This window comes from Calidris pugnax, unplaced genomic scaffold, assembly GCF_001431845.1.
Source record: "Calidris pugnax isolate Ruff unplaced genomic scaffold, ASM143184v1 scaffold24, whole genome shotgun sequence".
Classification (NCBI taxonomy): Eukaryota; Metazoa; Chordata; class Aves; order Charadriiformes; family Scolopacidae; genus Calidris; species Calidris pugnax.
Genome location: NW_015090922.1, coordinates 2,033,418 through 2,058,821, shown reverse-complemented (window position 1 = coordinate 2,058,821; position 25,404 = coordinate 2,033,418). Strand labels below are relative to the sequence as shown.

General features: G+C 40.0%; 1 protein-coding gene across 12 annotated transcripts in view; it reads right to left on the bottom strand.

Annotated features, from left to right (window-relative positions):
- Positions 1–2,528: 2,528 nt before the first annotated feature.
- The window catches only part of TMEM63A (transmembrane protein 63A), a 31,236-nt gene continuing 8,360 nt past the window's right edge, over positions 2,529–25,404 (bottom strand). For 5 of the 12 annotated variants that reach the window (XR_001413013.1, XR_001413020.1, XR_001413019.1 and 2 more), the window contains 17 exons: positions 25,071–25,213; positions 22,840–22,891; positions 21,567–21,675; positions 21,101–21,171; positions 20,529–20,609; positions 19,857–19,980; positions 19,380–19,513; positions 17,297–17,434; positions 15,452–15,605; positions 14,565–14,671; positions 13,310–13,396; positions 12,636–12,698; positions 11,427–11,589; positions 10,238–10,343; positions 8,211–8,378; positions 4,683–5,212; positions 4,009–4,094 (listed from right to left, as the gene is read on the bottom strand). Coding sequence is in view for 2 of the 12 variants with exons in the window: in XM_014950888.1 (XP_014806374.1) it covers positions 3,924–4,094; positions 4,683–4,745; positions 5,097–5,212; positions 8,211–8,378; positions 10,238–10,343; positions 11,427–11,589; positions 12,636–12,698; positions 13,310–13,396; positions 14,565–14,671; positions 15,452–15,605; positions 17,297–17,434; positions 19,380–19,513; positions 19,857–19,980; positions 20,529–20,609; positions 21,101–21,171; positions 21,567–21,675; positions 22,840–22,891; positions 25,071–25,213 (2,050 nt within the window). In the remaining 10 variants the exon portion in view is untranslated. Of the gene's footprint in view, positions 2,672–2,985; positions 4,095–4,675; positions 5,213–7,695; positions 7,927–8,210; positions 8,379–10,237; positions 10,344–11,426; positions 11,590–12,635; positions 12,699–13,309; positions 13,397–14,564; positions 14,672–15,451; positions 15,606–17,296; positions 17,435–19,379; positions 19,514–19,856; positions 19,981–20,528; positions 20,610–21,100; positions 21,172–21,566; positions 21,676–22,839; positions 22,892–25,070; positions 25,214–25,404 lie in introns of those variants that run through there. The other 7 variants (XR_001413015.1, XR_001413017.1, XR_001413016.1 and 4 more) reach the window with 7 other exon arrangements.

The window sequence follows — 25,404 nt, the reverse complement described above, 5'->3', positions numbered from 1 at the left end:
CTGGGACAACTCCACCTTCTTGAAAAGCATAAAAGGCTGCCAAAATGATAATAAATTACTATCTGTAGATCACACACAAGAAAGCTTTCGGTTGTGCTGTGAGCACCTGTGAGTAAACAGAGCTGAGAACTGGATTTCTGTAAAGAGACAGAAAGCACATAGTGTGATGCTACACTGAAGCACATAGGAACTTCACCAGTGCAGAGGTCTCCTTTTGGCCCAGGACATGGGAAAAGCCTGAAGGAAACCAAGGCAGGAACACGTGTACCTGATGCAAATGGGAAACTTCAATCTTCATTTAGGCCTTGAATCTTCATTCAAGACTGCAGAAACTGCAGTCTTCATTATGGCCATGAAGATGCTTCAAGGGCTGGAGCACCTCTGCTATGAGGACAGGCTGAGAGAGTTGGGGATGTTCAGACTGGAGAAGGGAAGGCTCCAGGGAGACCTTAGGGCCCCTTCCAGGCCCTAAAGAGGCTACAGGAGAGATGGGGAGGGACTCTTGATCAGGGAAGGGAGCAACAGGACAAGGAGTAACAGTTTCAAACTGAAAGAGGGGAGATTTAGATTAGATCTCAGGAAGAAATTCCTTCCTGTGAGGGTGGTGAGACACTGGAACAGGCTGCCCAGAGAAGCTGGGGCTGCCCCATCCCTGGAGACATTCAAGGTCAGGCTGGATGGGGCTCTGAGCCACCTCATCTTGTTAAAGATGTTACTGCTTATTGCAGGGAGCTTGGATTAGATGACCTTTAAAGGTCTCTTCCAACTCAACACATTCTATGATTCTACAATGAGTTGCAGTAGGACAGGAGGTGAACCAGACTGGGCATACACAGAGAATAAGCTCCAACTGGCACAGGGATGGATGTATCTAGGATAGCCAAAGGGTTTGGGGTGGTTTTTTGAGTCTCACCACACCACACAGCATTTCCTTCACTATAGAATAAAATGATATGTAGAGAACTCTTCACAGCAGTGCACCAAATTATACAAATACCAAATGGGCTCCATTCTTCCTTCAACCTTTCTTTCAAGGGTTGTCCCCTCAGTTATGTCACAGAGAATCCCACCACAGACCACACTGTGGGGCTCACTCACATTTGGGCGTTAGACTTGTTGTGGATTGATGTTCTACCAGTGGCAGTGTCAGGAAGGCGAGCGAGGACTTCACAAGGAGCGATGTGGAGGGGAGAAGTTGTTCCAAAGGAGCAGTGCGAGGCAAGCAGCAGGTGCCAGATCCCAGCGAATGTGGCTTCTGGGAGCTACAATCAGCAACTCCAGCTGGGCCACTTGTTTGGGATTCCTGCCAAAAGATTTATAAAAAGAACAGTAAAGAATGTGCAACAGCTTTAAATGTGAATTTCAAATGCAGCGCAGCCAATATCCACATTTGTTGAGGCTTCTATCCCTCAGCTTTTCTCTAAGGCTCAGCAAGGAATGCAAGGAGTTTCTCCTGCCCATCTAATTTTATCCTCTTAGAGATATCCACCAGCATGAAGGAACAAATTAGAGCCAGTGCAATTTCCTAATTACTTCCAGCTTTCAGAGAGAGACCCAGAAAATACTGGGAAGCAAGAATCCTTATTTTTTTATCAGCAAAGCTGATAAACCAGCCTTCAATTTGTGTGTTGCTATACATGGAAGCCTTGCGATAATTCACTAAGAGGTGATCCCAGCCTTGACTCAAACTACTCACTGATATTAGTGTCCTAACATCATAGACATTTCCAGGAGTTTAACGGTGGCAAACAAGAATGGCTGCTACATGATAAGCAAAACGTGCAGGTTATTTCCCCACCAGACACATGAACTGGTTCCTCAAATGCCAGCAATGACTATATAGCAAGATGCAACATTTCATTACCCAATAGGTTTTCCCATATTCTGTATCCGAAGCACGTTGGCATGATTGGAGGTGGGTTCATCCAAGTTCACAGGAGACCTGGCCCCATCTGTACGGAACGTGTGCCAGCCACAGGGAGCTTCACTACCAAGGTCCAGCAGCCTTCCAAGCACAAAAAGGAAATCCAGTCACCAAAAGGGGTTTTGTCCTTGATACGACGTACAGAATCTCACAGTGAATATCACAAGTCACTTGCTCAAAAAAGTAAGTTTACCACAGAGCATAAAAACCCCTCAACACCAGCACTGTAAACAGGTCAGGTGTGGTAGCTGAATCGTTTCTTTGATTCCTCAATTAATATACACATAAAAGTGTCCACTGCTTCTGCAGACGCCTGTATGAGATGGGGTCCTGCAGCTGGAAGCGAGTTAGAACAATCACAGACTCCTGATCTAATTAATACAACGGGCTCTGTTCTCCTCCTGTCCTCATGTGTGTACAAGAGACACAGAGGCAAGTGAAGGAACGTGAAGTCTGTTGGTTCTCTCTCTTCCTGGTTTGAATACCAATCTTAAATGGCAGTTTGTATCCAGGGGACACAGTATAAAGAAGTCTGACACAAATCCATGCCCCCCACCAGACAAGGTCCCTTGTTTGCCTTTCAAGAACCAGGAGTTACGTGTACCTTCAACTAACAGGATGGGCAGGTCCCCAGGGTTATCAGAGCTTCACAGGGTCCTTCTTGCAGCAGGGCAGGTCTCCTGCTGGGCATCCATCCAGAGTGCTGCTCCCGGGAAGCTGGAGCCAGTCCTGTAAGACACTGAACATCTGTACACGCTTATTTACGGCACAAATTCTTCTCCAATTTCAAGCTGTTGCTGCTTTACAGACACGCTAGGAAAGGTCAAGTTCAGAAACTAACAGTTTAACGATGAGCAGGCAACCAGAGGGCTTGGGAGGGCCAAAACCTCCTCCTACCCAAAGGTCACCGAGATTCATCCCCTAGAGAAATTTAAAACTATTCAAATCTCTCATGGGACATACTGTCATTCTAAGCCTCATGAACAGTTCATGACACTGAGCCTGTTGTGAGGCAGCAGACAAAAGAACTCTTTTGATACACGAAGAAAAAAATAAATTAATCAAGACAGCCCAAAATTCAGTGTTTTATTGCTTCATGGTTATTAGTTACACTTTGACACAATGTACTTTGGAATAAATTGGCACCTGATATATAATTAAAAAACTTAGCATTTTACAGCTCATATAATTGGCACTATAGAGAAAACCCACAGATCTGTCATTTTAACCCAAGATTTAAAAATAATGATAAAATGTTTACATTCTTTACTGTTGGCAAGTGCACTCTCATTGTGGAAGGCCCTTAAAAAAAAAAGTGAACAGAAACTAATAACCTAAACGCCCTCCAAAAATATCTAAAACCAGCATCAGATAAATCACTCCCCTCCTTACACCAGTCTTTTTGCTTTGGTACTTTTAGTACCCAAGTGCACAGTAACTCCCTCATCTCTTTAACATGGTCAAGACTACACTGACTATTCTGGGTGACAAGAGGAGAGACCCCCACGCACCATCCCCAGCGCCCATGCAAACAGCATTTCCATCAAAAGTGACATTGCCTCGGGATTTCACACATCCCAAGAGGTTTATAAAGTTTTTTTTTTAATTATTATTTTTTTTAATAATTCTTTTTGAATAAATAAATGACAGCCGTAATAGCTGCATTTACTTTGGTGACCAGTTATCCCTACGCAGCATAAGTTAAATTCATAAGGCAAGTGGTGAGATAGCAGAAGTGAAGTCCCTGAGGATCAGCATCTCCGTGTTCAACATGTTTGTTTCACGCTGCGTGTAGAGAGCCTGGAAAACAATGAGTCCCAAGGCATCTGCTTTTTTAACCTCCGAGCACAGCTGCAGACCACACAACGAATAATTTCTGTACCTCTTCTGTAGGCAGGAATATGTAAATAAAAGAGAAGACTTAGTAGCTGGCTGGCGGTGGGGAATTAGTTCTGGTAAACCTGGACCAAGTGCTCCACCTCGTGTCAGTCCTTGGCATTCAAAGCGAACCTCTCGATGCCTGCTCAATTATCGCAGGTCCGGCCGAATAGTTAATGATTTCTTCTGGCTGTGAATTAGTGTTGTCCATGGTGCCGTACGATTGCTGCTCCTTATGGGCAAACACCGTCCTTTCTGTAGAATAAGGATGCAAAACTCGGGGGACGTACATCTGAAATCACAAGCGTCAAGGGTTTTACTAGTCTCTCCAAGAACAAGTGAGCTAATTCACCCAGGATCATTTCTCCCCTTGCCACTCTTCATCCATTGCCCATTCTTCACCTTAACACCTAAGGCCTTTTGCACCCCAATGGAGGCTTCCTGCTGCAACACTCACACGTACTCGTAGACTGGGGCACAAAGACCTCTATTTCTACCTCAGTCCTACATCCTTCTTAGCAACGTGGCAGGTAGGACCCGCTATCCACGTCACAACTTTCCGAGTTTGGCAGACTGCATCTGGCGGCTGTCAAGATGTGAGGCTCTGTCTGGTGTTAAGGCCCCAGAAGGCAGCCTTACAGAGCTGCTAGAAGTAGCATCTCTCAACTACTCCCAAAGTATCAGTCGAAGGTACTTCTGGAAAGCCACCTGGGAACAGCCAAGGAGCCCAGCTGCAGAACTCTCTGGTCCCACATGCACACGGGAAGTCCCACAGTCCATTCAGACTAGTATCTCCTACACATGCTCTTTGGTAAGTAGGGTGAGAAATTAAGTGTTTCTAGGAAACGTAAGAGAATATTAGTAACTCTTAACTTCTTACAGAAGATGTTGGGATGGTTGGTACATCTGTGTCGCTTCCTCTTTCACACTGTGTGTCTTCTATCTGTAACCAGTAACAGGTGGGGAAAGGAAGAGAGACAACATCAGACTGGAAAGTCAAAACAATCTACAGAGACCATAAGCGCCCAAAAACCAGAACAGAGAGATCCCTGTGCAGTGCTGGTCCTCTCTCCTCCCAGCCTCTTGAGTTCTTCTTCCATGCTACTCTTCCAAATTCAGTTCCTGCTGCCACTGACAGCATTTCCACTGTGTCCAGCAGCCCACCTCTACTACCAGCCCTTACCAGGATGAATCTCTGTGGACAGACACTGCTAATGAGAAGATAAGAAGAACCCAGCTGGAATAGCTGGTGGTACATCAAGGTGCTGAAGGATGTGAGGTATCCATTGCTTACCTTGTAATTCAGTGGGCTCAGGTACTTGAAACAGCCAAAACAAGTGTAAGCCAAGCAAATAACAATTGTGATGTTGACAACTAGGAAGGTAAACATGGTTGTAGGTGCTTTAAAGCCTAGAAAAATATCCAGAGAATGCAATATAAAAATACATAGCAGGAAAAATAAACAAACAAACCTTTATCTTGCCCATTTTCAGAAGCCCTGTGGTTTGTTTTTTTTTTTTTCCTTAGAGGACTGGGCACACCACTTCCAGCCACAAACAGGAGAACCTCATTATGCACAAAGCTTGTTGAATAGTAAAACTGCTGAGAAAGCTGTTTCCCCAGCTTTCTTAAAGGCCAGCTGCAATGCTTGAATGATAAACAAGATTCAGCACGATTCTTCTCCTCCCTCAGTCATCTATTCTGGACCCACTTCTAAAATACTTTCATTAATGATCTGTGAAATGTAATAGATAGAGTCGGTTTATTAAATATGAGGATGCCACCAAACTAGATGGTGTGCAAACAACCCAAAGAAAGAGGAAAAAAAAAATGCAAAAATTATGTCAATAGATTAGACGACCCCACCCTCTATCAAGGAAAAAAACCCCAACCAAAAAAAGTGGCGAGATGAAATTGTATGTAGAAAACTGCAAATAACTACCATTTGGAAGGAAAAATGAAATGCAGATATAAGGGAGAACAAGGCTGTAGCACTACAGAATACAACTGGTGATTCCAAGCTGGAAAGCATAGTGTGATGCTATCACAAAACATGAGAAAGAACAACAAAACCACCTAAAAACCAAAGAAAATCTCTGGCACCTATACAAAAGCGTCTAGGGCTACTGAACCTTCAACTTGAGCAGCGTTGTCTGTGTAGAACATCATAATAAAATATGGACAGAACTTGGAAGGAATCCAAGGAAAACGATCAAGAAAAGAAACTGAATAAACATGAACTAAGCTGAAAGGTAAGGGTTTTTTCAGAGACAGAGACAGACAGAGAGAGAAAGAGATAAACTATAGGAAAGGACGTGGTAGCAGCCTCTGGTATGGAAAAAGTTATGATGATTACAGTGACTTATTATTCCTCAGGTCCACTGAGGAAATATTCTGAAGAAATTAATCTCATTTTGCAACAAAGATGACTTGAATAAGATAATAGGAAAAAAAGCCAAAAAACTAGCTGTTTCCAAGCTTCTCTAGTCAAAAGAGGCAACACCAGCTCTCAAATATTTTTGTGGTAATCCCAGCATGTGCAGTAGCACAGAACAGACAAGTTTTACTTTTTAGCAGGTCTGTTCATGAAGGGGAAAAAACCCACCAACAAAACACACACACACAATCGAAAAAAAACCATCCCACAAACACGTCACTATTCAAACCAAAGAGGGAAATGAAAAAGCCTCCCTGTGGGTATTCTGGAATGTCCTTTAGAAGGTGATGTTTTTCTAAGCGTAGGTTTCATCAGTATTTACCAGCTGGCGAGGCATGTCTACACCAAAGCCAACGTTCAGCATGAACCACAAGGTTCAGAGAGCAGGGAAGGAGTAGTTTCCAAAGATAAGTTTTCCCTGCCCTGTGCCTCAGCAGCTCTCCCTGCCAACAGCTCCAGACAAAGTGGGACTTCAGTGACCATCCCAGGAGACAGGTCATATTTGATTCTGGCTGAGAACTGGGACAGAAGCTCTGCCAGCCTTATGTTAATATTAATAATTAGTGAGAAAATGAGTGAGTATTATCACTACAGACTGAAATATCCACACCAGGTAAGCTGTACAAATCCATGACTAAACAATCGAGCTTCACACACTATAAACTGATCTATTTCGCGGATAAGAAAGCAGACTGCTCCTTCCTCCTCTTTGGCACAAGAAGCAGCTGTGAAATCAATGGCAATGAAATCTAAATTTTGAGTTCCCACCTCTCAGACTCACAGCACTTGGCCAGAGCACCAACAAATCACCAAAACCATCCCCTAAAGAGGATCCTCTATACTGATCAAGCCAAACAGGGTAACCTGGTCTGTGTTTTCCATTACTGAGTTCTACGACAAATGATGGTTTTACCACAGATGCAGAACCAGAAAACAACATTATAAAGATCTAAAATTTCTACTACATTTGCCTTCGTAACAATTAAGAGAAACACCTCGATTTCTGTGCGTTTGGAGTTGATTCTTCTAAAGCATAGTCTAGAAATTCTGCTGTTGTTTTACAGGACATAGATTTGTTGGTCTTCCTGGTTGCAAAGACAGCTCTCAAAACAAGGGAAAAAACAAGCTCTCAGAAATACAGGTAACACAGGGACATCTGCTCAAATCCAAGGACAGCCTGAAGCAATAGTTCCAACTGTCCCTTACAACGACAGGGAGCCATCTCTGAAATTGACAGTCTGCCAACAATATTTTTTTTTATTAGTATGCTAGAAAAACACAATGCAAGCATGGTCATTTGTCACCAGTGCTGTGAAAGCAGAGAAAAGGGCAAAATACAGACAGGTGCCAAGGGCCTCCTTCCCAAGAAGGGAAGCTCAACTCCTAGCATCATCCCTGTTCCACGTCAAAGGCTTCCTCCTATATCCCAGATAAAAAGCCATCAGCTATCACCTACCTCTTCTGATGTCAAAGCTGTCAGCACACCACAGCCAATGCTACCAATGCCAAGTATTTGAAAAATAACAGAACATCCCTATTTTTAAAATAAATTCCACACAAACCACGAGGTTTTAAATTGCAACATGGGGAGGAGAGCCGCCATCTCACTACAGTCTTCTACGTAAAGTTTGATGGAAGATGTAGAACACAGGCCTTCATAGCATTAGGTGACATTTTAGCTGTTTTTCTAAATGAAAAAACCAAAAATCTATTCAGAATTAGCTCTATGATTTTATTACCACTCCACAGCCTAACTGGCCAATTAAAACTCTACAGATTTAGGGAACATATGATCTCCTCTAAAATGAAGAACATGAAGCTCCACGCTAACAGTTTTAAGTTAACATATCAGCTTCTCACTTATGGAAGCAAAAAGAAAAGCTCACAAAGCCTATGAAACTTCACGTGTAATTTAAGTAAGCTGGCATGAGACAAAGAAGCAGCTTCTAAGTAGAAAAAGGTAATACTTACCTAGCCGCAAAAATGAGAAAAAATAAAGCCAGAAAAGGCAGAGAATTGGAGCTGCAAGGGCCTGATTCACAGCTGCAAAGTGCATCTTCTTCTCCAGCTTGGCAGGGAGATATGCATAGTAAAGGTTGTAACGGTCCACCATGTGCTTCAGGAGTATGTATATTAAACCTGGAAGGAAAAAAGGGAGAGCCAAGTAGAGGCTGTTGAAGACTTGATAAAAAGCAGCAATTCTGTGAGCAGATCTACGCTAAAAAAAGTGACTGAAAATCCAGGTACACAGCCCAAACGTGCAAGAGCAGCCTGCTCCTGAGGTTGCTGTGTCCCCAGCCCAAGACCCCTGGGGTCTCCCCATCCCACCCCATCTCCACACACTTCTCTGTGGCACCACTCGTGCTCCCAGAGAGATCCCAGAGCTCCCTCCTAGCACTGGCACGTGAGGCCAAGCCAGCAGGGAGGACATGGTACCTCCTCCATCACCCTCTGGGAAAGAAGAAAGATCTAACGGTGGCTTAACATCCCCTTCTCAGCCTTCAACAGATCCATGACTGGATTTCAATCAGCTATTTCTGATCCCCCCCCTAAAAAAGCCAGTTACTGCAGTAGCATGTTCAGATATTTACAACTGCACACAAAACGAAACAAATATCAAGTACATCGTTACCAAAAAAAATTGGCCATGTTCTCCCAGTAATAAGGTTGTAAATTAAAACCAGTTCTGAACAAAACAACATAACTAGCTAAATTAGATATCTACCTCTCTAAAATTTTGCATTAGAGAAGGAAAATCCCAACTATATGAAATGATTTAGCACTACTTATGCCTGATAAAGAGGTTTCCAGAGTGGAAATATCTATAGCTGCTGAAATCATTCTTTATACATAATTTTCATGACAGTCCAGAATCTCTGTGAATGAAAAATGCAACAAAATCAGATATAGATCATGTCACAGTCACTAAAGATGGACAACTGTCCGTGAGTTCTAGACAGATTGCTAATTGCTAATTTCTTGCATACCCATACAGGGTTTAACAGCTGGTACAAGAAGAAAAGTAGTCAAAGCCAGATATATAGGTAACTTAGGGCAGAACTGTTAAGTTTTGTTCATTGGACAGAGATAAACCAACTGAATAAGCAAAATATCCTAGAAAAAGATCTGTGACTGAGATCTGGAGACCTTCTCAACGTCCTGTAGGACTGCAGCTCCATCTACACCACGGGGCAGCTGTGCTCCACCCACATGCCCTCAACTCCTACTTAACTGGTTTTCTAAGGCAGCAAATCTACCAGAATTTCTTTTCCAGTCAAAGGCCAGTTACAATGTCCACCAAAACCACAACCCAGCAAAGCAGTCAGCACATCATTGGGTCAGGACCACACAGCTGTCCACAGTGGTGACCACTGCTCCTTTTCTCATTCAGGATGTAGAATTTTAGATTGCACATCTAAAACTGGAAGATGCAGAAGATGCATCTTTGCGACACAGAAGAGCTGCAGCAGTGAAAACACAAGGTAGTTTTCCAGTCTCTTGCTCCTGGATCAACACGCTTATTTTTGTGCCTCGTTTTATCTACATCAGTCAAACTTTAGGACAAAAGGTATTTCAAACGTGCCTAAAGGATTTGGGGATCAGAACACCTCAAGTTTGGGTACTTAAGGTGGACCTCCAGACTGGTACCCTCTGCAGCTTGCTTCTCCCAGACCTCAAAAACCAGATATATAAATAATCCTCTCATCCCTAAACCTACCTAAACTCCTACATTTAAGGATTAAAAACCACCACCAGAGCTAATACATTCAAACTTGAGAAATAAGATAAGCATTTAATAGACATTTATTATACTTCCAAATTCTAAAGGCAGTAAAAAGGTATGTAATTCAGCATCTTCTGCTCTGTTTTTCCACGAGAAGGGAAGGAAGCTTGGCTCCAAGTCCTAAGGATGGACTATCACCATTCTAACTGGAATAAGGATACAGAACTGGGCCTTCCGAGTCTCCTGCGTGCCCACAGCTCATCAGAAAACTTACCAAAGGGGACAATGATGGGACACGTAATGCTGTAGGCCATGATGACAGTGAACACGCACAACATCCAGGCGTACATTGCTCCAAATTCGTATTCAAATGCTTGTTGCTAAGAACAGAAACAAAACACCCAAAACTATCCATCAGGAATTAAGAATAGATTCACTGAAGCAACAGTTCACCTTTTCTTATTCTCTCAGTTATTTCCCTAAGAGGCATAAATGATGTCATTACAGAGGTGAAATGTTATGTATTTCAAGCATCTGTGCTTCCAGAAAATACACTGCTTCTTTCATAGCCTTGAAGTGATTCCTCGGGGAATCACAAGAGTGATTCATCTACAAGAAGCAACTACTTAAAACCATGAGGCAGAAGATAATTGTGTCAAACTCATCTTCATTTCACTGCAGATTCCATTGAATCTGTACTGTTCCTTGTGTTGGCTTTCCCAATAGGGAAATTTCAAGAGATCAAAGCTATGGTGTGGTCAATATTCCCACTTTTTCTTCTTGGGATGAGGAAATCAATATAATTTCATATAAATAATTTCAACCAAAGCAAGGGGTAATAAGTAACAGTTAACAGAAGCAGATGTTTGAAAGAATCTTTTAAAAATGGAACCCACCCACCCACAGAAAAAGTGGAAAAAAAAAAGCAGAAAAAGAAGAACAGGGGCAGCTGTATAGAGGCTTAAGTTTCCACTGTGACACCTGGAATTTCAAGCTGCAAGATGGCATGTCACCTGGAAGTGAAAGTCCACCATTTAAAATGGAATATAGACAAAAGGTATATATTTTTTTTGCTAGGTGTATGTTCAGATTAAAGTAAGTTGTACACACCTGTGGGCTGACAGAGGAAACTGACTAGACAGATCTGAATTTTAAAAACCATGAAGTTTAGGCTGTAAGATAAAATCAGAACTATCCTATAAAGTAGAAATCATAAAACTCTGGCGCTATGAAGAGAATAATACCTGAAGTTCAGAGCTTGGTTTTTGATTTTTGACCATCTCTGACTTGAATAAATACCTCCCCATTACCTGTGCTGCAACTGAAAGGAATATGAACCCGTCACGGATGAGTGCAAGAAAGGCCATAAAAAAAAATGACAGGATATGATAGTTAATGGTATGACGGATGGGGGCTCAGGATCAGTCATTTAATTGTCTCTTGCTAAGGAGGGACTCTAATACCTGTTTAATATTTTTCCTTTCTGCTGTAGACTTGGCCATTATCATGCGTATGGTGTAAAGGATGAGACCAGGGAGGCGCAGCAGCTCCATCCCATTGCCAATGAAAGCAGAGGCAATCACGTAGTTGACAAAGAAGGCTCCCTGGTCGGGCAAAAAGACACATCTGCAAGGAAAAACATCAGAAAGACACTGACTGGAAGTAGACAAGCAAATACAGCATATAAACAATGGATCCCTATCACCTTGGAAATCTCTTACTGTAAGAATAGGCACAGGTCACCATAAGAAGTGGCTAGAAGACTTCCAATAATCTTGTTGAAAAAGCTATATATATATATAAAAATATATATATATATGTAGCTATATATGTATTTATGTAATTTTATATTTATTTTATATATATTTAATATAATTATTTAATATAATTTTTATATTTACTTTATATATATTTATAGCTACATAGCTTTAAATGCAGTAACTGGAGTACACTAAGAGCCAGGTTAAGTTGCAGCTTGGATGAAGAATAAACCCTTCAGCCTGATGGGTGGCTGATGGCAGACAAGAGCATCATTTGATGTCTGCAATAGCACCCCAAGACAACATGAGGTAAGGCTGCAATAGAAGAATTGTCTCGCCAAGCTTGGTACCTCCTAATTGTCTTCTTGTTACTGATTTCGAAACAGCACTTGGAAACCTAACTATGTCCTAATAATTGCATTCCATTCTCTCGCTCCACCCACAGTCACAAGAGTTTATAATAACCAATATCTGCAAGTTTACAATGCTGATGTAAAAACATTTAATTTTTAAAAACATGAGAGTCAATGGATTTCAGAAAGAGAATTGCTGCAGCTATTTGATCTCACTGTGATCCTTGGGAAGGCCCCTGTCCTCAGTACATTTTCTGGTCCCCTCTCACCTGCATCGTAGCATCCTGCCCTTTCTTGTCTTGTACAAAACATGTAAGGTTTTGGGAAAATAACTGTCTCTCTATTGAACGTTTGTATGCATTATAGTGCAGGGAAAAAGCATGGATTTCTTCACAGCAAAATCACTTGCATTCTACTTCTCTTATTCAGAAACTCAACATCATCTCACAGGGTACCATCCCCAAGCAAAGTTTAATAACACCAACCAAGGTTAATCAATGGCAAAAAACCCCAAATAGAGTCCCAAGTGCTACTTTAGCAAAGAGTTGCTAATACTTACTCCAGCCTAACCGCAGAATCAGAGGATTCTCTGTCAAACAGCCAACGGAAAAAGAAATCAAGGCTGCAAGAAAGACAGTTAATGTAATTCAGTCTCCAACAGCTTCGTACTGTGTAAAATTGCTCCTCTTTTTAAGTAGTTCAGCTCAGGATAGTGGATAGAGAGAATTTAACCAAATAATCTGAACGCTAGTTTAGCTTTATTAGAGTTATTGATAGTTGGAAATAGGAAAAAAGGTACAGAATCAAACAAGACAGAAATGTCTACTTCATACTAAAGTTTTACTGACTGATTTTTAGTAGTTCTTCTATAGGTAGGACAAATACACGTTACTCAGCCAGGTAAACAGTTCAATACTCTAAAGGTGGAAAGAAAAAGATATATAACTGAAGATAAGACAATCAGAAAATTGGGGGGTTCCCAGCTATGATGGTGAGTACAGGCAACTTTCAATTCATCACTGATCTTACAACATCTTAAATTTCTTTGCTAAAAGAAAAGTCAGCCTTTGGAAACTTCAATGGCTACGAGTCCTCAGGTGAAAGATGAACATTGAAATCTAATGCATAATGACAATATAATCATACGCACAGGAGGGAGTGGCAGTACTTCAACTAGAAAACAGAAGTTGTCTTATACAATAAAAACATCACTGTTAAACCACGATTCTTTACCTGGTCAGACCAAGGGAGGGCAGAATCAATACCATGAAGATCAAAAATATGTAGACTTTATGCATCATTATTCTGTTCTCTGTAGATCTACCAACATAAAAAAGTCACCAAGTAAGTAACTCATACAAAAGACTTTCATATTTGAAGGATCTTGTTCTGAGAATGTCAGCATCTGTCAGACTTCCAAGCTTCCCTCCACCATTGCTACAAGATACTCAAAGCACAAACAACTTTAAGATATTCACTTATTAGGACCAAGCAGGTTCTCAGTATCTTCTTGAGCAAAGGAAACACTTCTGAACATTAATCCAGACTCTGGATTGGCATCACTACAGGTTGCACCACAAGCAAGGGGATGTGTGAGCATCTTTTACTAACACAGAGCAGGTAAAGGAAAGCAGAATAATATTTGTGTTACAAAACTAACACAGCATGCTTTTTTATTCTTCACAGCCTCTCTGATGTAAATTGTCTGCATTCTTTTAACCTTCAAGTCACATTGGAGAGCTAGACTTTCAGGCTTTTTTTCAAGAAAGCCCAGGGTACAGAATTTCTTGCAAGAATTTGAGATGCTGCATCATTTATTTGATGAATAAACCGTACATTCTGGACATGATGTCTTACAACAAAATGGTACAAAAAAAATAAGACAGTCCAAAAAATTTGGCCTTAGAATCCAAAAAACATCCAAAAAATGGCTGCAGGCATTGTGGAGAAAGATTGAGTGAAGCTGGGATTCTGTGTGCAGTGTACAGCTGGGATTCAGTGTACATCCAGACAACGTTTTTCACCCAAAACAACACAAAGTTGGATACCCTTTTTATAACTAGCACACCAGCAGTTGGAGCACTTTCTGTTGAAGTGGGATTCTGGGGTTCTGTGATGTTCTCAGCCTAGAGGGGATCCAAACCCACACCTCCCATCTTCCCAGAGAGCCAGCTGGTTATGGGATCTTCGCACGCTCCTGTTGAAGCTACACCCCTTGAACCCACTTACACATTTTTTTTCTGATTAAACATCATGAGGTTTTGGGGGGGGAAGCACAAGCAAATCATGTGGTCAGATTAAACTTGCTGTGTTGACTACAAATTACTTAAATAAGATGTTGGTTATAGTATTAGAAAGAGATGAGAACAAGACATTTGTTGCTATGAGAGGTACGCGGATCTAAGAGCCCCAGGAAAGATAAGCATTTTCTCCATATATTTTAGTAATTCAGCTGATAAGGCCAAAACCAAGGGAAAATCTCGCTTACTTTGTCCAGTGGGACTCCAGCAAAGTTGAATAGTAGACAATTGTTGGTAGTAAAGCTGAGAAGGACCAGAGCAAGAGCGTTGGGAAAAACTGACTGACAATGGGATTCTAGTGAGGGAAGAAAAGTTAAAAAAACCAAACATTAAAAACATTTTAATGTAGCTGCTGTAGAACACAGGCTGCAATACTTTGCTTTTTGTAAATTATAGCAGGTTGGACTGTGGAAATTATACTCAGATACAGTCTTAAAACTAATTAAGTGCTTAGCACTGGCATGCAAGACAAAAAACAAGAATAGGATTGGGAATTAGATCGGAATTCCAAGAGAGTGAAGTCTCCCAAGCAGTTTTTATGTAGCTTACATTAGTTCGGGGAAATATTTAACATGAACAGTGTGCAAGAGATTTTAGCTGCAGTCAAACTAGGACCAGCTATACGTGCCATCCTGCTTTGAATCCAACAAGCAAAATAAAATCATGGTATTTCACTTCAGAATTTAAAAATCGGAATTCCCCTCTCCTCATCATAAAAAAAAATAAATCAAAATACAAGTTAGACTTGCAATTCCATTTTTGGCCAAAGTTTTTGACTACAAAATTTAGAATTATGTAAATTTGGAATCCGAATTTTTACTACAAACAAGTAAGACATGTATAATAATATAAAATTTCAGATGAAATTACTTCAGCCTACCGTCAAGGAACAAAAGAAGACTAAAGACCTGATTCTGGACATATGCTTTCTAATCAGGAGTTACATAAAACAATCCTGAGAATTTCAACTGAATTTAGCTTATAGACATTGTTTCCTTGTCTTATCACACACCCATCAGTTTATCAACCCTGTGGTCTGACACACAGCTATATCCAAACATATGGTGATACTCACATTAAGGTAGTGAATGGGTTTAGTGACATTGAACTTGTCCATGGTTGAGATGATTATGGAAGGAGTGGTAAGAAAAAACAGCACAATAAAAAGCAGTAAATTAATGCAAGCCCATCTAAACCACCATTTCAGTCCACCCACTGAAAGATTTTTCCTGAGGAAAAAACAAAAGAAGAGGATATAAAACCAAGCAGTAAGCATTTGCTGTTAAAAATACATATATACTATCTGTCAAGTAACAGACACTTTTTTTTGGCACTGCTTTTTCTAAATTGAGCTTTCATAAGTCTCAAACTTGTGTAACAAAGGACTACACAAGTTCCAGTTGCTATCAAAAAGAAAGAAAACCGTGCAACCTTTCTTGAATGATAACATAAACTGTGCTTGCAGCAGAACATATTTAGTCTTCCATAGCAAAACCACAATGTCTAATGTAGTTAAGGCTTGGGCAGAACTGCAAAGCAAATAGCGATCAGAGGCAGAATCAATCTATCAAGAAACCATGATTTGAAAAAAAAATAATTAAAGAACCCTGCATCCCTTCCTGTCATACTAAAACAGAAGCCATAGGTCTTAAACAGGCAGAGTTCTTAAATGTAATCTGAACTGGTTCCCAAGGGGACTGGAATGATCTGAACCCCAGCCAAAGCCAAATATTTAGAACAGACAAAACAGGGACACAGAGGCATCCCCAACTAGGACAACTCTTTTGGTGAGTTTGATGAGTAAGTAACTTGGCAAATCCCTGTGCCTCTTCTTCTTCAAGGGGGAGAAACAACAAAATCCCACCATCTTCCCCTCTCAGAGGTGTTTAGAAAAGCTTTGTAAGTGTCTCAGCCCACTGAGTCTCAACAATCATTTCCTGTGTCCATAGCCAGTGCTTGAAGAAAGGAAGAGGAAATGAAGCACACATATATGCAAGAACCCTTTCATGAAAAAGATTAAACTGACCTTACTTGGAAAGCTGCTTGCAAGAGATTTTTAATTCATGTCTCGAAAGACAGAGCTAAAATTCATGGTTGTTTGTTTTATGGTTAAAGATTCTGTACTTTATTCCCAACAGCAGAATTGTAGTTCAAGAGAAAACCTCTCAATTATTAGAAATAAATGGCAGTCACCTTAAAAGTCATATTCTATTAAAATCATTAGGAAAAAAAGTGTTTGTTGGTTGTTTTTTTTTTAACATTACATACATGTGAAATACAGAAACTTGTGCATGTTTGTGTCTCACTTGCTGTTTATGTTTGGGCAATGGAAACGTGCCAACAAATTACTGTTATATGAACAGGGAATTATATTGACCCAATTCTAAACTATTCGCAAAGTGACTGGAAAATGTTTGGCCATTTTTAGCCTATAAGCATGACGGAAGGCAGCACAGGACCAGCTTAATTCAAAAAGCATTTATCTATTTCCCAACACTCTCCTGTAAGCGGTGGGTAAAGGCTGGGAAATTTACTGGGTTAATAGAAAGATGTTAGAAGATGGATCTTCTGGATCAAGTTATACTCATCATGGGGAAACTCAAAAGAAATATAGATACTTGGAGAATACTCAGCACTAACACCAAGGGAGGATGGCTGGGGGGGGTGATTTGGCTTTGTTTTGTTTTTAAGTGAACAGGAACTGCAGGTACCAGAACTTTGGGGTGGCAAAACTCTAGTCAGCCCCCTGAGAGGCCTCCCCAAAGTCAATGAAGAACACCAGTAATGGAAATAAAGATGTAGATCAGCTGCACAACAGAAAGTCTTAGTTTAGGGTTAAAGAAAAACGTGCTCGTGCCCCTTCTCGTGTCCCCATTGTAAACGATATCATAAACAACTGGATGTAAGTCAGGACTCTTACCAACAAATATTCTCAGGATAAGGAGCGTATGTAACCTCCCAGTTTGAGACGCACAGCTCCCTGCTGTAGGATGATGGCTGGGGTTCTCCTTTACACTTAATACTCTGACATTTGCAGGCATTGAAGTCCTTAAGGATACTGTAAGGAAGAAAAAATAAAAAGAAGAGGAGGGTTTTTTCAAGTTTGTACAGCTCAGAACACTGGATGTGTAATGAGAAAGACTGGGAATAGCGAGGAAGGTTTTTCTGCATTTAATAAGCAGAGATCAAGACAGTACCTAGATAACAAGGTGACATTATATTATACATTTTACCCTTTTTGCCCACTCCTAAAATAATCACAGTACTTCATTTTATCTTCTAATATTACAAGCTGATTGACAATCAATGTATTTAAGGAAAATTTTGAACATGCCTAGAATAAATGCTTCCAAAGATTTCTCAAAACACAGCAACAGAAGTGCTAGGCAGACACTCAGAGACAGTACAACTGTGTGTACGTTACTGTGCAAAAGAAGTTCCACTCCAGATAAGCTCTTACACCAGCATGGAAACAGTATATATTATATTTGAACAGGCAGACTTTAAAACTCCTGAACATGCTTGTTTCTCAGTTGTGTTCTTAACACAAAGAAAACAGAGAACCACACACACACACACAAACAGCAAACAAACAAAACAAAAACAACACCCAAACCCCAGATCTTTACCTGTAGTGATGTCGAACTGCAAGCATCTTGCAGCAGCAAGTATTTAAGAGAGTTAGTTACACTTTGACAGTTTATTTTTAAAAATATATACAAAGCAAACTTTTACACTACCAAGTACCATCACTAACCAAACTTCTACAGCCACCTGACTCCATGAACCTCAGTCCTGGCTTCCCATTTCCCCCATCCTATTTCGGGGCTCTGTGGAGCAGAACCTGTGAAAGGCACCGAGTAATTTCCTAATTTGATGGTAGCTTCAGCTTCACATGTAATATAATCTATTTTTCCAGAGAATGGAGTCCACTGCATCAATTCCAAGCTAAACAAACATAAATATTTCCAGTTCTTGATAATTCAACTCGGAGATACCTGCAGTGTGACTCAGAACATGCGCCCAAAGAGAGACTACCCCATCAATACTGGGTATGACAAATCAGCAGCTAGGGAAGGAACTTCAGCACTTATGTCTTCTTTCAGTTTCCCATCTTAAAATGCTATTTCATGCTCTAGATTCTATAAACATGGCCTGTAACATTACAAAATTAGGAGAGGGGCAGATTTCACCACGTAACTGCCACTCAGCTAAAGAGCAACAAGTAGAACTTTCTCCTGCATCTCAAATTCTTGCAAGGAATTCTATACCCTTGAAAAAAACCCTGAAAGACTGCCTCTCTGATGTGACTTGAAAGCCAAAAAAATGCAAAACATTTTACATCAGAGAGGCTACAGAGAATAAAAAAGCATGATGTGTTATTTTTGTAACACAAATATTATTGTGCTTTCCTTTACCCACTGTGTGTTAGGAAAAGATGCTCACAAAGTGCCAAGTGAAAACAAGAGGCTACATGCATTTTCTCTGCAAATGGCTAAGTAAAAAGTGCTGAAGAAATACTGATATTAGGCTTACACAGATATCTACAATAACAGGCAAGAGAGATACATAATGTGTGTCTATCACCTACGGCCGGGTCAGTCACTGACTCTAGTTGCCAAGATGCACCGTGACAGTTTGGTAACTGGACCATTTGCCCAGTAGAAAATGGAGAAATTAGTAATTTGTATTCAAGACCCAATTATTCTGGCCTGCTATTAACCTTCACTGATGGACTGGATCCACACAGAAGACAGAGGCTCCTTATCCCTGATGTCCTGAGCCATTTAGTCCCTTAGATATTTTCTTCACTTGAAGCATAGAGGCTAATTGAACACTTACAGGAAAACTTACCGGGAAGCAAAGCAGAGGAAATCCACGAGATGGTGAAAAAGAAGAAGAAAGGAAGAAGAACCAACATAAGCAAACAAGGGACAGGAACAGGAGATCAGTTGTACTATTACAGTTAAAAGAGAACAAACAAGACAGCAGACAAAACTTACTAGGTTGCCATGGATTTCTCTTGAAATGTTACAAAAGCCATTCCCAGTGGGTTATTATGAACAGCTTGTTCCTCTTTTGAATATTCTTCCATCAGTTCATTTCTAACTTTGGTATAATAATCTACAGCATCCTCCTGTTGGGAAATTGATGACTGTTACATCCAAGTACCAGATGGCTAATATCTTCAGTAAAATACAGCTTACACAAACCATAGTCTCTCTTCCTCATAGTACTTCCACAAATTACAAATCAGGTCACAATGTGAAGACAGACAGGAAGTTTTTCAATTCTTGCACTAAGATTACATTTCAAAAGTTTGGGGGAATTCCTTTTCTGTAGGGTGCAAGAACATGAAGGATGAGCTATCTGCAATAAATAGGGTATTTTCTGAAGCTCAACAAGGCGTCACAGAAAAATTATTCTCTAGTATTCTACCAATATACCCAGCCATAACTAAAATTAACACACTTTCTTACCCTTTCGCATCCTCTCACTTCACAACAGCAGAACTGGCCACAGGGCTTAGGGTTGATTTGGACCCGCTTGCCATACTTCTGATGCAGGTGTTCATAGTAAGTCAGGCTTTTTTCTGCCTGTTTTCTAGACAGAAAAATACACCCATAACATTTTGCAAGAAAACAGTATCAGCGTCAAGCTTAAGAAGAATATAAACCCCAAGAGAAAAAGCTATGTCCAGGACTGACAAGAAATTAATCAGTCACCAAAGACACTCATATACCTTATTTTGGCTACTTGCCATAATTTATTTTCAAGTCTGTAATAGAATTATACAGCCTACACCTGAGTGAAAAAAAACAGCAATGTATAGCCCAGAAGGTAATACTTTTTTCTCCTATGGCCAGCACCTCTGGCCAAAGAAGCAGGGTCCCAGAGTCAGTAATTCAATAGTTGAGTTCTTGTCAGGCAGCACAAACTGGGAGAACTCTCTCATACCTACAAGAAACAGGATGAATCCCACAACTTACCTTAAAACACAGCTGAACCTAACTGAAGTCCAGAGGAGAACTTTAAGAGTAGAATTAACTTCTAGTATGTGCAAGCTTAGTACTACGGGTATAGGTTGATTAAAGACTGGCAAAGCATTCATAATATTACGCTAAATTTGGGCAGATTACAAAAACAAGTACCTTTTTTTGAAAAGACGAATAAGCTTGGCGACATCATAACACAGCTGGACCTCCAGCACAGTGCACGTTGGGTAGGCAGCGCTGAAAAGGAAGCAGAACACAAGAACAATAAGAACAGAAAGTACAATGAAGAAAGTCTTTCAAAGAGCATCACTGATGTCTAACTGACATCTCAATCGCTCATTTCACTTCTGAACGAGGTACCATAGAGTGGAGACTTCCGGAGGGACAGTTAATGAAAGTTACTTTAAGATGAGATGTGCAGCATTATTCCCAAGTAAAGGCCATGTGGGAGCATGAATGGAGAGTGTGGATCCACAACCACTTTCTTAGATTCTAATTTTAATATCAGCTAACTAACTATAGTCTTTAATACAGTCTTTTCTCAATTCTGTCCAAGGAATAAGATATGCTTTTAGAAAATGGATACTATAATACAAATTTTGAACAGTGCAAAAGTCAAATAACATTTCTGCTTGGGCAGGTAAAATTACTAGGACAACTTTAAATCTCCTGTTCTTAATGACACTACTCAAGCATGAAACATACTTGAAATAAGGTAAAAAACTTACGTGAAATGGCCTTGTATTGTCTCTTCTCTTGCATTTTTCGGAAGACCAGTTATAAATAATGTGCACTTAACCTGCAAGAGAAAAGCACAACTCCAATTTTGAGAAACCACATCATGAAAGAGAAAACAAGAGTATGAGGAAGGCAGTGACACAGCGCAAGTTGCTGTGCTGTAGAGGGGAAAAAAGGCAGGAAATTTTTATTTTTATAGGAGCTGCATCTATTCAAGATAGTACCATGTTCACCATCTACAATGGCAACAGGTTACACCAAAATTTCACAAATCCCTCCCCAATCTCCTCCTCTCCATCCATTTTCACAACTCACTCAACGGGGCTTTGCTTTCAGTGAATTCCTTCACACGTCACATTCTAGCAAGCAGGAGGCATCTTGGCAATTTGCTTTTTTAGCACTATCCACTTGGAAAAATGCAGTGTGATTTTATTTCACCCCAATACAGAAACTTACTATGTTTTCTTCTTTATATGTGACATACTTCATGTGATGTCTCATGAAGACAACAGTCAGAATCAGGTAAACAACAGCAAAAACTGTGTGCAGCCAAAGGAGATCATTACTGTTGGACAAAACATTAATGAACATGAGAAACAGGAAGAACTAATTGTCAGCCTGATATTGTATCCTTGTATTGTAGCCTTGAAAACAGTAAGCAGAGCAAAACCTCTCATTGAGCAAAAAACAAGTAAAACAAGGTAGTTACTGGTAGTTAGTCAGGCCTATGCAGATGCCTTGGACAGCCATTAGGGTTATTTGCTTATCCTAAAATTTGATGAGTAATGGACCCAAAAAAGAAAATAGATATTCTAGGACATGGACATTCTTGCACCTTCTCATTCAGGTGACCAATAGCACACACCATGTTATTTGCAAAAATGGTATTTAATGGCCTTATTAGTTACTGTGCTGAGTGCATAATTGAACTCTCCTTGAAGACAGACCTCAGCCAAACCGACAGCAGTCTAATACAGGGAGTAAATTCTGCTTCTCTGATAGCTCCCTCCTCAAAGCTTACAGAAGTTCTGTTCTGTGAACAGTTCTTCAGTTTTGCAAAGAGCATTAATAATTATGATTAACCTAGAATACATGAAGCTATTTTACAGATAAAAAACCCAACCAAACAAGAAATCCCCACTAGCTACTAGGATTCATAATGTGGTTAAAAAAACCAAAATGCATTGATAGAAACTCTAAAGGACATAGTAGCATGGATAGATGTGGACTGATCAAGTGTTAAAAAAGAAAAATTGTACAGCTTTGTATCTTAACTGTTTTACAGACTGTTTTAAAAAAACACATAGAAGTCATTTTAATCATGAGCACGGATGGGAGAGATGTGCACACACATAAATCTGACGTAAGAGAATTTCAATCATCTGAGTTACACATTCTAGTAAAGCTGTCAGGTTTATTTCCCATCTGAAGTATGGTTTCTTTTAATGTGGAAATTTCTGAAAATAATATGGCTAGATGTGTAGTCATTAGCCAAGAGAAACATGTGGTGCAAGAAGCAAGAGCTGAGAGAGTAGGAGCCAAGTCTCCAGATTTCTTATCAGCACTGTAATGGCGTAGCCTGAGGCAGGACGTATCCCACTTTCAGTTGATGAAGCGCGAATAAGTAATTTCTATCCCACAAGCCACGCTGCAAGTATCAATTCATGTGTGGAGAGACTATGGCAGGAAACAGACATCAGCATAAAAGGACTCAGCAAGATTTACTTACCCAGTCTGTAAGTTTACTATAGTTGTTCTTCCAAAACTATAGGGATCTTTATCTAAGAACAAAAAACAAGTAGCATAATTGACTGGTGCAACATGTAAACTACCAGAAAGTCAGCTTTGATTCTATTTTTTTAAGTGCTTATATACTTTTTTAATGTGAAGCATATTCATTGATAAAAAAATTCAGAATCATTATCAATGCTGGTTTACACTGCAATTGCATTTTAAAGTTGGAAAAAAAATCCCAGGATTATGCCACATTCAACCCACCAAGAGATATAACAGATTATTTTAAAAATCTGAATATTAGATCCCAGCAGTTCCCTTTCTCCTTCCAATCTCCCTTCACATCCATTAAGAATATTGCTTAGGGATTTGAACATTTTTCCTTCATATCTTCACTTATTTCTTATCTCATTTTTTTTTAAACTGCATTAGATCAGTGTTGACAAAAAAGAACTGATAACCTTACTAAGGTCAAGAATGAGAAAGTTTATATGACACCGTTTCTCTAGATTGTCAAGTATTTAAAAAAAAATGATAACGCAAGGGAGTGAAAACTGAGTACATGTTCACAAAGGAAAAAAGAACTAAGTGTATCTGGAAAGCTAAACAATCTTCTGGCATAGACTGTTAAACCACATTGTGAGTTAAGTCATCAACACAGAAAGAACTGCAAATGCACAAAATCAACATATGGTGCAAGAGGGGGAAGAAGGGGAAGAAGCAGAGAGACACTAAAACGTCATCTTTGATTTTCAGCTGTATTTCCTAGCATCACAAAAATTAATGCAGGAAAACAGAAGCTGTATCCCCCTGCTGTAGAAGGCCAGCCATACTCTGCCATTTGAATTAACAGAGAGCATCTACTGGTATCCAAGATAACACAACTTCTATCAAGTTGTAGTTCAAGGACAGTGCACAAATTGATGCGTTTTACAAAAATCCATCTTGGTGTAAACATACAGGTAGTAACTAGACCAGAAGTGGGAACTACATTCTCTAAGTTCTTTGAAAGCATCAGCATTTCTCCTCCTTTACTAAGGAGGTAAAGACAGCAACTGGGGCATGAGTTGTGTTGGATTTGATTCTGTAAAACCAGGGATGCTGACTGAGAACACAGAGGTGGAAAGCAAGGAAGGAGAAGTGACTGTGAAGTGGTAAAGAGTCCTTTGAAAGAACAAAAAGAGAAAAGATTTGCAAAGAAAAAAAACAACAAACAATAGCAATGGTCTTTAAGAAAGCAGATATTAATCTAAACAAAAAATTGCTAAAAGAGCTCATAAAAGGGAAACTGGAGATAGCAGTTCTACAAAGAAACAATACTAAAGGCACAGCTACAAAGCATCCCATTACAGACAAGGGCAAAGTCACAAGACTCTTTAAAACACAGGTAGGAGTAAACTGAAAACAAGAACTAGGCCACGTTATTAAGGACAAGAGAATAAATTATAGAGACAAAGATCAGCAAGGCGCATACAAAAAATACAATGCAATAGTTGTCTTGTGGTACAAGAACAAACAAAACAAAATGCAAGTACTCTGCTTGAGAGCTCCTGGGAAAATCAAATTAATTATTGCTTTTTTTTTTAAAATCATTATTCACCAAGATGATCAGCAGTGAACAAATCCGTAAACGTGATCTTAACAAGACTGCTGCAAAGACAGGTACAAAATGGGCTTATAAGGGCTCATAATAAAAAAAAAATGGAAGAGTGACCTAATGAACTGGCCTGGTTTACCAAAACGAGGACCAAGCACAGATGAATTGATAGTCCTCAAGCAGATAAAAGGATATTGCTAAAAGGAAAATAATAATCTCTTCTCCCCAGTGATCTTAAGTTGCAACAAAAGAGATTCAGAGTGGACACTAGGAAAAGATTTCTCAGCTGCAAAGACAGTTTCCACTGGCAATCACCACCAACAAAAATCATGCTTAAAAACTCCATTTAAGAGGGCATAGGTCAAGTTAATCTTGCCTTGAGCCTTCTAGGTTGAGCCTTCTGTGTCTGCATGTGGTCTGCCCTCTTGCTTCTGACAACAGCTTTTGCCAGACATTTAAAGAACCCTCTGCTCTCACACATATTTCACACAAAATGACACACACATCAGAGTGAAGCAAGGAGGGGGGAAACAAACCCCAGAATTTACCAAAATAAATCCTAAAAGCTTTTGCAATGATATAACCCTCAAAATTCTTCCTAGAATACAAAAAAAAATAAAAAATCTTACCAAGTAGATCACCTGACAGGTTGACGGGCAATATGACACAGACAGACAGAATGCTGACAGCGATCAACAAGCAGATGATGTGACGCTGGAAGGCAAGGTAATGTATGGCATCTTCACCACATCGCTCATGAATCTCATCATCGCTGCACCGTAGACAGAAAAGCACATGGTCAGTCTCTTTAACATCCCTGGGGTTTTGGAGGGTTGTTTTTCAACATAGACTCATTTCTCAGGCTACCTGGTGACATCCCCATCAATCCCTATCCATTTTCAACGCGGTTGTGTTCTTTCACCCACAAATTTAAGTTCCAAAAGCGAGTTTTTCTTGTGCAGT